Genomic DNA, 13,054 nt, shown 5'->3' with positions numbered 1-13,054 from the left:
GAAGGAGGGGGTGGGACAGAAGGACTAGAGCCGCGATCGTTGCCAGGGAAACGCCCTCGGATTTGTGGCTCCTACTTAGCTACAGGGAAAAGGCTGAGCTGCAAAATTCAGACCAGATTCTGAACCCTTAGTAAAAAGTAATGACTGTAACAAGCTGAATTTTAAATATTATTAATTGTTGCTTTATTTAAAATAGGACCCTTACGGGCTCACATTTGTAAGCAGATTATATTTAGGCGGATGGCTAATTGGTAGGATACAAGCATGCCTGATGTGTTAGACACAATCAGCAGTGACAAAGCATTTTTCCTCTTTTGAAATGTTTTTCCCTCAATTGGTCTGACCCAATGTCAATTCTCAAATATCCACCTAATGAGGATGCAGCAGTAGGAAGAAAAACTGGAACGTTCCATTGAAGTTGGTGGTTTTGAGGTTCAAAACAAAACAAAAAACCCCACCTTGCCCTGCATGTTCTTTGAAAGAATTGAGAAAAGAGTCACCAGGGAGGTGAGTTTGGTTTTACTTAGTAGCTAGTGCAAGTTCTTACAGTGCACCACTGTGTCAGATGTGGACTGTGAGGCAGGGGACAGGGGTTGGCTTCCTGGTTTTTGCTCTAAAGAGCTATGTGTCCTACAGGTGGAAACAGGCCCAAGGAGGCACATCCAACCCTGCAAGAGCTTTCTTGGGAGTGGCAACACTGGCCCAACTAATGGCCAGCGTAGCCAGTGCCTGGGGATTCATTCCTACAGAGAAGTGTGCCAGCCAGGCATAGTGGTACATGCCTTTAATCCCAGCACTCGGGAGGCAGAGGCGTGTGCCTCTGGAGTTCCAAGGCTAGCTAGCCATAATGAGACTGTCTCAAAAATGTAACTAAATAGCAAGGTTAATCAGAAGAAAATGAAGTTTCATTGTGGTCTTGAATATGAAAACTAGTAGGTTATTGTACGCTCTTAGAGCTAATGAGCTTTTTAGAGAGCTTTTGTTTTTATCATGTTTATGTTAGAAATGAAATAACTCCACAGCTGTTCAGAGAGAACAGGTTCAATTCTGTCACTGGACACTCAAAACTAAAATGTCAGCTTCTCATTTCTCCACATGTCAGTCTATCTGAAAAGAAACTATAACTTTGATGTAGTTCTGAACAGGGCACTCTCTCTCTCTCTCTCTCTCTGCTCTTTTTTTTGTTTGTTTGTTTGTTTGTTTTGTTTTGTTTTTGTTTTTCAAGACAGGGTTTCTCTGTGTAGCCCTGGCTGTCCTGGAACTCACTCTGTAGACCAGACTGGCCTCAAACTCAGAAATCCACCTGCCTCTGCCTCCCAAGTGCTGGGATTAATCTCTCTCTCCTCTTAATGTAACCCATAAGCTATTGTGTATTTATTCTGGGCTTAAAAAATATTTGCCAGACTAAAGTCGATAGATAGTTGCCATTATGTATTATTAGAGTTATTATAACCAAATATCCCAGAACACATGGTGCCTCCTTCAAAATAAAAATTAGGCAGTACAAAAAAAAACAAAACAAAACAAAAACAAACAAACAAACAAAAAAAACCCAAAACAGATTTTGTTCCCACACACAGTTGGGGAAGATGGAGTCTAAGACCAAGATGTCAGCAGGGCTGGTTTCTTCAGAGACAGGTGGTGTTGGCTTGTCCATAGCTCCATCTTATGCTCTTTGATGGCCTTTCCCCTGTGTTGGTAAATTCTTGGTGTCCTTCCCTCTTCTTTGAGGCTACTAGTAAGATTAAGGCTCCACCCTGATGACCTGATTGAACCTACATTTACCTCTTGGGAAATTTTCTGAAGAGACATTTATTGATTTCATGTGTGAGTGTGCCTATGTGTGGCTGCACATGTGTCACAGCGAGAGTGTGGAGTCAATAGTCCGCTTCCGCCGCGTGGTCCCAGAGACCGAATGCAGGTCGCAAGTCTTGGCGTCATATGCCTTTACCTACGAGCCATCTTGCTCCCTCTTTGATACTCTTTTCTGGTTTTATCTCCAAGTACAAGATGGGACTGAAGGAGTCAACACTGAATTTTAAGGAACACTCAGTGTGGCCTGTAATGCACTAGAACTGTGTGTGTTAATTTACAGTGTGGCCTGTAATGCACTAGAACTGTGTGTGTTAATTTACAGTGTGGTCTGTAATGCACTAGAACTGTGTGTGTTAATTTACAATGGTATGATACACAGTAAAAAAAAAAAAAAAAAAAAAAAAAAAAAAAAAAAAGAGAGAGAGAGAGACTGATGAAAACCAAAATCTTGAACACTTAAAGAGATGACAATAAAGGATATGTACTTTTCAACAAAGGACACAGAAGAAAGTATATCGAGAAACACCATCAACTCTTCTAAAGGTCTTTAGATAAATCTGCCCATCGGAGACATCTAAGAACATGTAACAGTCTCTGCAACAGTTGCTCAAGTATATGTCATAATTGGTTGCCAGGGAAGTTGTCATAGGTCATGGGAGGAAATTGTTCCCAGTCACCTTCATCCCTTTGAGCATGTTTTATTTTTTAAGCAAGAAGCTATCATGGGAGACCTTTTGTCTTTATTTTGGGAGGTGGATCCTCCTCCCATACCTCTCAGTTTTCCCATTCCCAGTCAGGATGCCGAGTGCCGGAAAGATGACTCTTGCGGGACAATAGGAAGTTTCCTGCTTTGGTATTTCATCATCATACTGATCCTCATGTTCTTCTCTCGGGCTTCTGTCTGGGTAGGGAACCCTTTCCGATGTAAATAATAACTTTATGGGGTTTTTCATTAACTACATTGTCTGTAGTTTGATGTATTTAAAAAAAAAAAAAAGGTTTTTATTTTGTTGACTAAGTGATACAATCCCTAGGCGTGTTGGTGGTGCACGCCTTTGATCCCAGCACTGGCAAGGCAGAGGCAGGCCAGTCTCTCTGAGTTTGAGGTCTAGCCTGGTCTACAAAGTGAGTTCCAGGACAGCCAGGGTTACATAAAGAAACCCTGTCTTGAAAAACAATACAAACAAATATGGTGCAATCTCAGGCTAGAGAATCTAAAGCTATTGAAAGAGATAAAGAGCAGTAAAACCACTCTACTCCTATAGAGAAATACTGTTAAGTCTGTGGAGAAGCTCCTCCTAGGTTACTCTTTTCCTGCTTTTTCTCAGTACATCTACTTTTGTCTTTGCTACCTTTGTCCAGCTTCTATGTATTTTCATATCCTGACTTTTAAACTTAGATATTTTGTAAATGCTTCCACATGTTATAGTCACTCTCTAGCACTTGCTATTGCATAATTTTTCTGTCTTGTACTATAAAATTTCTGCAGTTGAGAGTTTAGATTGTTTGCATTCTTTTCATTTGTGCAATGCTGAGATAAATCTCTCTACTGATGACTGATTTTCAAGTCTCTCTTCTAGCCTTGTAATTCTATAATCAAAGGGGTGAATGTTATCGATAGAACACAGGGAGGATTTTCGGAGGGGTGAGAAGGTAGCAGTATCTTTTCTGTATAGAATAAGATACAGAACTCAACTAATCAGAGCTAAAGTCACAGATCAGCAAAAGAAAATGCTAGAAGCTTAGGAATGGCATAGTCTACTTTATCATCAAGGCTGTGGCCCTCAACGTATTATGAGCAACCAACCTCTTATAAATTGCTGACACAGAATCTTTTCTGGCCATTAATACTGGGCTGGTGATTAATCAAGCTCCTACCACGATTTAACATTACAGCCACAGCCCACTGCTGCCAGTGGTCAGCAAGACTGAGTGCCCCATCAGCTCTGGATAGACACAAGAAGGTTTGTTATTTCAATGCCAGATAGATTCCATTATAATAATAATAATTTAAAAAAAAAAAAGCCTCTTCCCCCTAATACCTCCTGGCCAAGAAGTTTTATCTGAAGTCTAAATGCTTCTTAAGGTAAGTACTTTGCCAAAAGGAGACTTAGAATAGTGAAAGCTTGTATGTGTTTTAGACTCCCTAGCTAAGTATATTGAATTTGGCCTGGCAAGAAAAGCTACTTTAGAAAATTAACAAAAAAATTGGAATTGATCACTGGAATTTCATCATGAAGACTGTTTAAGAGGTCTAGCTATTCAGCTATTCTTTAGTTCCCTTGCTTACATCAGCAATTTGGAGTCATGGAGATATGCTTTAAGGGCCATAGGGGAGCATGTGATCTAGCCTTCTGTCTGTAGGCAAGTTTTTTGTTTTTTTTGCTTTGTTTTGTTTGTTTTTGGTTGATAAGGCCCAAGAAATTTAAGTGACTTGTCCAATGTCACACAAGTGGTTAGTGACAGAGTGACAGGAGGAAAATGGATCCAGATTTCCTGATATACTATTTGTTTACTTCAAAGCATAGTTTGAAATGTTGAATTAGATCTATTCAGCACTGATTAAAACCTTAATTATCTTAGAGGTTTCATCTTTCACCTTGTGTCCTTGTGGCAGCTACAGTTGGTTGGCCTGCTTCTCTTGAAGGGTCCCAGATTTGAAATCTGAGAACCATAGGAGAGCAGGTCGAGGAGGATGGAATTCCCGCCCCCCCCCCCCTTTGAACTTCTTCATTTTCTCTGTGAAACTGTGGGCCTCTATTTACAGACCTTAAAGTATTGGTAAGCGCGATGGAAATGAGGCGGTCATTATCCTGTGACATGCAACATGCCGATGACCTCTAGATCTGTCACTTTCTAAAACAGATGTGTGTGTTCTCCTTTTGTTTTCAGATATGAGCTGCTTCGTTCAGGTAGCCTGCTTGTTCAATGTCTACTAAGACTGCTAGTGCTGGTTATATTTTGCTGGATCAATATTAACCTGAAGTCCTTATTTTTGCTTACATAGAAATTGAGTTTAGGGGGCTGGAGAGATGGCTCAGTGGTTAAGAGCACCCTCTGTTCTTCCAGAGGTCCTGAGTTCAATTCCCAGCACCCACATGGTGGCTCACAACCATCTGTAAGGGGACCCGATGCTCTCTTCTGCTGTGTCTGAAGACAGCGACAGGGAACTCACATAAAATAAATACATCTTTAAAAAAAAAAAAAAGGAAATTGAGTTTAGAAGGTGTTGACTGGTTAACTGGTGTGAGGAGATGGCAGAGCTGATGAGGAGAGAGAGAGAGAGAGAGAGAGAGAGAGAGAGAGAGAGACCACAGCCCTCCTCTTCTGCCCTGCCCTCAGAGGACCACTGTCATTACTTCCCTTACTAAGTCACACAAGAACAGTTAATGAAATGTGTGGTAGATACAACCTATATGATTCCACTTAGTTTAATGCAAAAATCTTTCTTTTGATTTTGTGGTTATATTTTGATTTGACATCCAATGCAGAAGCTCTCTGTGGTGATTATAAAGCTAATGATATAAACCTAATACATGCTTTTATAAACACCTTTCCCCTGCAACTATAAAAGTACACACTACAGAACAAAAGATTACAGGACCATGGACAAAATGAAACAGGCACTCCCCAGATTGTATGGACATCACATCACCAAGTACCATTAACATCTAGGTTTACACATTCAATCTTTCAACAACTCTCTCTGTACATATTAGAGTTAAAATATATACAGAGCTCTAACACATTTTTTAAAAAGTGTATCTTTAAAGAGACTGTCAGTCTCAAGATATTCAGAGAATGGTTACTGAAATGAAGAAAAAAAGACAAGGAAGGAAATACCCTGTTAAAGACAGAGAAAAAGCAACAAGGGACCTTAGATTTTGCTGCTAGAACTATAAAATACGTGCCAGGTGGCATACATGTGTAACGTCAGCACTTGGGAGGTGGAGGCAGGAGGATCCAGAGGTTCAAGGTCATTTTGGCTATGTGGTTAGTTCCAGACCAGCTGGGCTATTTGAAGCCTTGTCTCAAAAAGCTAAAACTTTAAAACTAACAACACATTCAGGCCTTTAATCTATAAATAAGTTTGACCTGTACAAATCATATTTCCTAACTATAGACAATTTGAAAAAAAAAAAAAGGATTAAAATCACTATTTTAACCATTTAAAGCCAGACTTTGCTTCATACATGTTTCTTAGCTACATATGTCCCTTGCCAGGGCCCCAATCTGTTTCTAAATGAAATTGGTCTGTAATATAGGTAATTAAAAAAAAACTTTATTACCCCATGAGTATAATGTTCTCGATGTCTTTGCTCAGTTTTGCTTGGTTGAAACATTTTGGTAGATTCTGCCATCAAAGCATGGTCTTCTGAACTAATAGTGGAGGTGGGTTCACCATAACAGGAACTCAATATGCACTTATTTAACAGGGTTGGCTGTTTAAAGTTAGACCTTAGGGAAGGGCCTTAGGCAATGGCTTAACAAGTAGATGGTCACACAATGCAGCTGACCAAGTTCATCTTACTGTGTTTCTGAAACAGATGTCTGAGAGCAAGAGGGATGAAGACAGTGGGACCAGTGCTTCACTAAGTAAAGGTGAGAGTCGGGGTGCTCGGAGTCAGGCTATGAGAGAGGATGGTGTCCTGAGTGTGGAGAGCAGGTAGCAGAAGTGAAAAGCAGAGAGGTTCCAAGGCCTCATCACACCAGCAAAGGCCATTGCGTGATGGCCTTTCCTTCCTGAGTGTACACAGCTCAGCTTCCCCCCAGAACCCCCAGAAGCTACACATCCCTGGCAGATAGGGCCCACTTTGTTGTCATGTCTCAGCCCTTGCCTTCACAAAGCTTTGAGAATAGACAAATGTGTGTGCCCATAATGTTTATAAAATGTATTGCTGTGAAAGATCTCTATCCCACAGTTTATAAAGACGTGCACAGCACTCCTTGTGTTAAGTGCTCGGTGGACTACTGATTTGACACACAGTGCTCTTTGTGATGTTTGCTAAACCCTTGCCTAGATTATCCCGTAATTATAAATTACTGAGTGAGTGTGGTGTTAACATAAATGTTGTCTTCAAAGTTAAGGAATAAGACAGAAGCATGACAGAGATGGAAGTTGGAACTCAGCTTGGTCGTCTATACAGCTTCTTTGTTGAAGTGAATTGTAACTTCAGAACACTGGAATAATACTTTCTAATTTTGAGTTGTTAGTCACAATTTAGGCTGCAGGCATGACAATTAAATTTACATTAGAAACACATTTTCTATCATTTTCTAAGCCCTAAGCAATCAGTGAAAGCATACACTACGTCCTGATGTTTTTGCTGGTTTCTAGGTAAATGCTCACTCCAATAATGGTTTTGAGCTGGCAACATATTGTCATGGAACAGAGTTGGAGACAGATGTACAATAATAACACATCCTCAAATAGTACTTCCCGCACCCAGATAAACAGCTTTGAGAGCACACAGCATAATAAACCATAGTAAGATAATTAGGAAATTATGGGCATTAAGTAATTATCACCTTTTTGGTAGATTGATTTAATTGTAAATTTGTATAATTTGTTTAGTAATGATGTTTAACCATCTCACAAAATTTCCAAAAATTTATCAGGATTTTTGAGCTGGTACAAGCCAACATCAGCATAGAAAAGAGCGTGAGGAGAAGAGAGAGGCTTCCAGCTACCCAAATCACTCTCATACACACACTGGAGTCACTGAGACTTCAAGATAAAGGGAGAAAGGTCCTTCTCTGGAGACTTTCCCATCTGTAAACCCATATTCAGGGGTTACAAAAGTCCTAAAGTGATATTAAGAATGTATGTGACCCCTCCAGTCCTTTGGGGATGGGGTACAGTACTAGAAATGCAGTCATTTACTGGCCTTAGCCAGTGGGTATGAAAGGCAGTGATTTGACCACTAGTGATCCCACAGGCGTCTCAGGTTGTCTGGGTAATGTGAGGTCATTAGGCATAGCCTCATCATTTAGAAAAGTTCTGACAGCTTCCCGAACCCACAGTCATCAGCCTTCAAGACTGGGTACAGTAACTTGCTTCCCTACTCCTGCCTGCCACAGCCCCACTGCAGACCCTGATAACGACTGGCTATATGGGATGGTGATGGGGGATCAGATGACTTATTTATTTGTTCATTTATTTAAGATAGGGTCTCCCTTTGTAACCCTACCTGGCCTAGAACTCAACTTTTAGACTAGGCTGGCCTTGAACTCATAGAGATCTATTTGTCTAGGCTTCTTTGTCCCAGAGTGCTGGGATTACAGGGCATTTACCACCACCTCCAGGCTTCACTAACCTTTCTATAGCAACCTATTAATGACTATTATTACTATTATTGCCTAACTTGTTGATCTGTTTTGTTGGTTAGCAAGCAAAGAAGCTTCCTGTAAGCGACAAAGTAGAGAAGGGTCCTGGGACTCTTCACTAGTGATGAAGAAACCAAAGCAGAACCAACTTTCCACAGTAACTGACTCCGAGGTGGCTTTGGTCAGCGCCTACCTTGAACAAAGACGAGCCAGGCGCCATTCCCAGTTCCACCGGGTAAATCAGATCCAGCAAGACAGTGATACCACTGAATGTGACAGTGAGGGATCGAACTCCGGAGCATCCTCCTGGAAGGAGAGTGAAAGTGACCATCATCCGGCACCTGCCAATATTAGGAGGAGGAAGTCAGTGCCAAGGCAAAGGGATATAGAAAACTATGAAGTCAGAGAAAGGCCCTGTCTCCACTGCAAAGCCATGAGAACCAGTGAGTGGCTGACTCGCCACTTCCCACCAAGTGCTTCAGTAACTACCCCCATCAAGGGAGAGATTCAAGAGGAGAATTTGACACCTGGTACCAACACAAAATTAAGCAAATTTTGAATTTGGCATCCTTACCTTACTTGAAGTCAAAAAGAGGAGATGAATAAAACATGGAAATCAGAGTTGTAGGTGAGGGAGACATTCACAATAAAGCCTCTTTACTAACGACAAAAGTATAATTGGAACCCAAGACAAATTTCAAATTTCAGACAAATTCATTGTTTAAAACAAGGGCAGAGGATGTGTTCCTGCCGCCATGGGAATACAGAAGACCTGAGCTTTTGTTTTTGTTTTTTTGTTTTTTTTTTGTTTTTTAAGTCAAAAGAGCCCAGGGCAGATAGTCCATACCCCAAGTATATGTATTTTGTTTATGTCTATGATACAAATATGAAAGCTCTTTGAAAATATATTTATGTTGAGAAACCATTTAAATCTATTCATATGTTTTGATTATCTGACTGACTAAACAAATGAGGTGACTAAATGAACCAGGTGGTTTTTTTATTTTGTTTTTGTTTTGTTTTGTTTTTATAGTTGAGGTGGTTCCACTAGAGCTGAGTCCACTAAGGGCTGATGAGGAGAAGGAACTTAAGGATTTGGAATATGATCTTATTTCTAGAGTTCATTGGGAAGAAGGGGAATGTGACTCAGAAGGCAGCTGGGCCACAGCTTGCCCTTGGTGGTTGTCCCAAGACTACAGCAAGTGTTAAAACTTTTTTTTCCTGACTCTCAAGTTAGAAGAAAAATTTTATTTGATGCTATTAGAATAGAGACCAATAAAGGAGACCAGTGGGAGCCTGATGTAAGATTAGTGATGTACATCTGGGGAGAAGGGTGGGAAGGACCATTGGGTGGAAACTTCTGAAAGAGAATAATGGATCATCCCTGCTAAACTTACCTAACCCTGAGACAAGGTCTCACTAGGTTCTAGGCTGGTCTAGAACTTGTTATATAGACCAGGCTGGCCTCAAACTTAAAGGTCTGTCTGCCACAGCATCCTAGGTACTGGCTGTGAAGGTGTGCTGCACCACTCCAGGCCTCTAAAATGATTCTTGAGAAGATAGGACTCAAGTGTGGTCGTTATCAACGTCACAGGTTTCTTGTGCTAAAACAGCTCAATAGGTCACAGACAGAACAAGACCAAAGTTGAAGCCCAGTTAAGAGGAGGACTCAGAAGAGCCCACCTGAAGCTTGGTATAGGAGAGGGCCTTTACAAGTAGCTGAAACCAAGGCACACTAGATTTTCCATTTGAGATGGGGACCCTAGCAATGAGGAGCTCAAGGCCAAGAAGGATGGGTAGCCATTCTATGGGTCACTTTTCAGATGATAGGAACCCATCTGTGTTAGAAAACAAGGTCCAGGTCCTAGAGAGGGCTGGCAAGGATAAGAAAACATGGCATAGACTCTGGTCATGGGGAGAGAGTTCAAACAAGGGTGTAAGTCTTAGAGAAGGACTTGATTACCATCTATGGTGGATTATGTAGCCTGACAGGACTAAGGCTTTCATGAGGGGCCAGGAAAGGACTAGCATAGAGACCAGTCAGCTGTGACTTTGGACCCAGGATTCACCTTGGCAAGAGCTGATTCCTTAACTAATTGTAACAAAGACTTTGGGACCAATGTAGGAGTCTACGTTGGAGTCTAATGAGAACATTAACAGAAAATAGAGGTGGGGCTGCCTGGAAGAGCACATGCAGAGCATCCGTGAGGCTTTGGGTTTGATCCCCTGGACTTGCATGAGCCACGCGTGGAGGCACATGGGTATAATCCCAGCAAGAGGATCAGGAGTCCCAGGAGCTCAAGGTCAGCCTTGTGTACAGAAGCCCCTGTCTCAAAACAAAGACCACACAGTAGAGGTGGGAGGGCATCTAAGGAGAGAGTTGCCCCAAACCGAATCAGGGAGCTAGGAGATTGCTTGTGTAACCAATGCAGTAAACTCTGGTCATTGCTGGATTCTATTTCCTTTACACAAAGGCAGTGTCACTTCCAGCATGGGACTCCAGGCCAGCATGACAGTCTCTTCTTCAGTCTCTCCTAAGTGGATGGGATAAATGATGTCTTCTCTAATGTTTATGGTCAAAGCTTGTCACCTCTTTGACTGGCTGGCTTGAGGGAAGGAAGGCTTGCCTCTGTTCGGCGACTCATTCGTGCTAAGTTTCAGAAATGACCTCAGGAAAAACTGCACCAAGTATCACAATTCTTTTTTTTTTTTTTTTTTTTTTTGGCTTTTTGAGACAGGGTTTGTATATAGGCCTGTCTGTCCCGGGACTTGCTCTGTAAACCAGGCTGGCCTAGAACTCAGAGTTCCTCCTGCTTCTGCCTCCCAAGTACTGGGATTAAAGGTGTCTGCCACCACTGCCCAGCTAAATATCACAATTCTTATCAAGAACTGAGAGGCAAAGAACGGTAGGAAGCTGAGAAGGTTCTGACGGAAATGGATGCATGTATGCAAGAGGGTACTTCAGATAGATGGGGAACATAGATTTTCAGATGGACAGTCTCAACCTCTGCTTGCCAGATTGGGTGATGTGGCTCGAGTCGGAGCCAGTAGGTTTGTCAGTGGTGGCATGGATGGAGATGATTCATCGGCTGTCAGAAGCAGTCTGAAGAGTGAGTCCCCTAAAGTCTTCTGGGGCCTTGACTCAGGTAAAAGCAGACCCTTCAACTTCAGAAAAGAATAGAAAGAAAGCTGATTTCTGAAGCTGAGTTAGAGTTGACTAAAAATAGGAAAGTAATGCGTGTGGGGGAAGCTCTGCCCCCTTCCCCCCGCCCCCCGGGCATGGGGATGGGCTTCCCAGAGAAGAGCTGCGCTTAGCTCATCTTAGCATGGCCGCAGTTATCACTGCGGTTCCTAAGCTACATTTCAAAGGGCTGCCAAGAAACCCCCTCCACCCTTTCTCTCCTTTTGATAAATGAGATTAAAGGATGACTCTGGAGATGCCTTAGAAAGTATGGTGATCTGAAAAGACAAAACCCAGAGCCACTGGGGTTGCCCAGGGGGCTCAGGACATGTATTTTACCATAAGTGGGGTTTCTAGTGAGATTCCTAGAAAATTATAGGTTTATAGAGTAGAAAGGAGAAAGGCCTTAAGCAAATATTAATTGTATCGGAATTCTCATCTGGCTGAGACTTCAGACTCTTAGGTGAGGGGTTCTATTTCCTGTTCACATCCACATGATTCTCTCTGTCTTTCTGTCCTGCTTTGGGGTAAATAAATCTAAGTAACAAAAACATAAGTGGTGGCGTTATCTGCAAACATTTAGAAAATGCTCACTATATTCTAGGCACAAGTAAACACCGTGAAAACTGTTCTTTACAAACGTGCAAGATAGGAATTCTTTCAACCTGGCCGGTGATGAGATTGAGGCACGGAGTAGTTAACGTATCCAAGGTCAGACAGTTGGTAAAGGTGAGAGAGCTGGTTTGGGTCATAGCTAACCCTCATCAGGACAATATATTATCCACTTTATTTTATTTTTGTACATTTGTTTGTTTGTGTGTATGTGTACGAGCAGAGGTCATGGTATACATGTGGGCCAGAGGACAATTTGCTGGAATCTGTTCTCTCCTACCATGTGGGTCTCCGGAATTGAACTCCGGTTGTCAGCTTAGCAGCAAGCAACTTTACCCTCTGAACCATATCACTTGCCCCATCCATGGTTTGTTTTTTTTTTTTTTTAAAAGATTTATTTATTTTATTTTACATGTAAAAGTGCTTTGCCTGCATGTACCTATGTGGCCACAGAGATCCAAACAGGGCCTCAGATCCCCTGAAACTGGAGTTATGGATGGTTGTAAGCCACCATATTAGTGCTGGGAACTGAACCGAGGTCCTCTGCAAGAATAACGAGTGCTCTTGAGCACTGAGCAAGCTCTTCAGCTTTTATTGTTGTTTGAAGTAGGGTCTCACTGTGCAACCCTGGATGGCTTCAGACTCAGATCTGCCTACCACGGGCTCCCAGGTGGTGAGATTAAAGACCTTTGCCACCAAATCTGGCTTCTACTGTGAAAATTTGGTACAACGGATACCAAACGCCAAATACAGATTAGAGGAGTATCAGTGGAAAATAGAGCCAAGAGTCAGAAACAGATTAGAAACTGGGAGCAGTTGTAAGGGAGCTGAGGGCCTCACCTGTTTGGTGGGAAGAACTTTAAGCTTCTGCCTGCCTCATCGTCAGTGGGAAAGCCTGGCTTGGCTCAGACAAGGGGGAGAAAGCCTACGAAGGCTGACGCAGGAGCTGTGGAAGGCAGGAGTGAGTGTGGAGTAGCAGGGACTAGAACAGTGAGGACTTGAGAGAAAGAGGGTCTGATTAAGAAAGAGAGTGAGTAGCCACCCTCTCCATCAATGGGCAGGGAGGCTCCTGATGGTGGCACTGGAAAATCAGACGGCAGCTGCAGTAATCCAAGGGGC

The 13,054-nt window shown here is 42.2% G+C and overlaps 1 protein-coding gene across 2 annotated transcripts; it reads left to right on the top strand.

Annotated features, from left to right (window-relative positions):
* The first annotated feature begins 20 nt into the window (after positions 1-20).
* Ssmem1 (serine rich single-pass membrane protein 1) lies at positions 21-12,364 on the top strand. 2 transcript variants are annotated; one of them, XM_034519445.2, is made up of 3 exons: positions 21-507; positions 6,363-6,417; positions 8,205-12,361. In XM_034519445.2, exons 1-3 carry the CDS (start codon positions 469-471, stop codon positions 8,699-8,701), a joined length of 591 nt encoding a protein of 196 aa, XP_034375336.1. In that variant the 5' UTR covers positions 21-468; the 3' UTR covers positions 8,702-12,361. The 2 variants fall into 2 exon arrangements, with proteins under 2 accessions (XP_034375336.1, XP_034375335.1); XM_034519444.2 differs by lacking the exon at positions 21-507 and adding an exon at positions 676-2,720 and having other exon boundaries at positions 8,205-12,364.
* Positions 12,365-13,054: the final 690 nt, after the last annotated feature.

This window comes from Arvicanthis niloticus, chromosome 15 (assembly GCF_011762505.2).
Source record: "Arvicanthis niloticus isolate mArvNil1 chromosome 15, mArvNil1.pat.X, whole genome shotgun sequence".
In the NCBI taxonomy this organism is placed as follows: Eukaryota; Metazoa; Chordata; class Mammalia; order Rodentia; family Muridae; genus Arvicanthis; species Arvicanthis niloticus.
This window is presented reverse-complemented; position numbering and strand designations above follow the sequence as displayed.

Excerpts from the sequence above, each read along its gene's own strand:
- Ssmem1 (XM_034519444.2), top strand. The coding sequence starts at position 2,538 with ATGGGAGACCTTTTGTCTTTATTTTGGGAGGTGGATCCTCCTCCCATA. Across the intron at positions 2,721-6,362 it reads TCTCTCGGGCTTCTGTCTGG|ATGTCTGAGAGCAAGAGGGA; the intron begins GTAGGGAACCCT and ends TTTCTGAAACAG. Across the intron at positions 6,418-8,204 it reads CAGTGCTTCACTAAGTAAAG|CAAGCAAAGAAGCTTCCTGT; the intron begins GTGAGAGTCGGG and ends TTTGTTGGTTAG.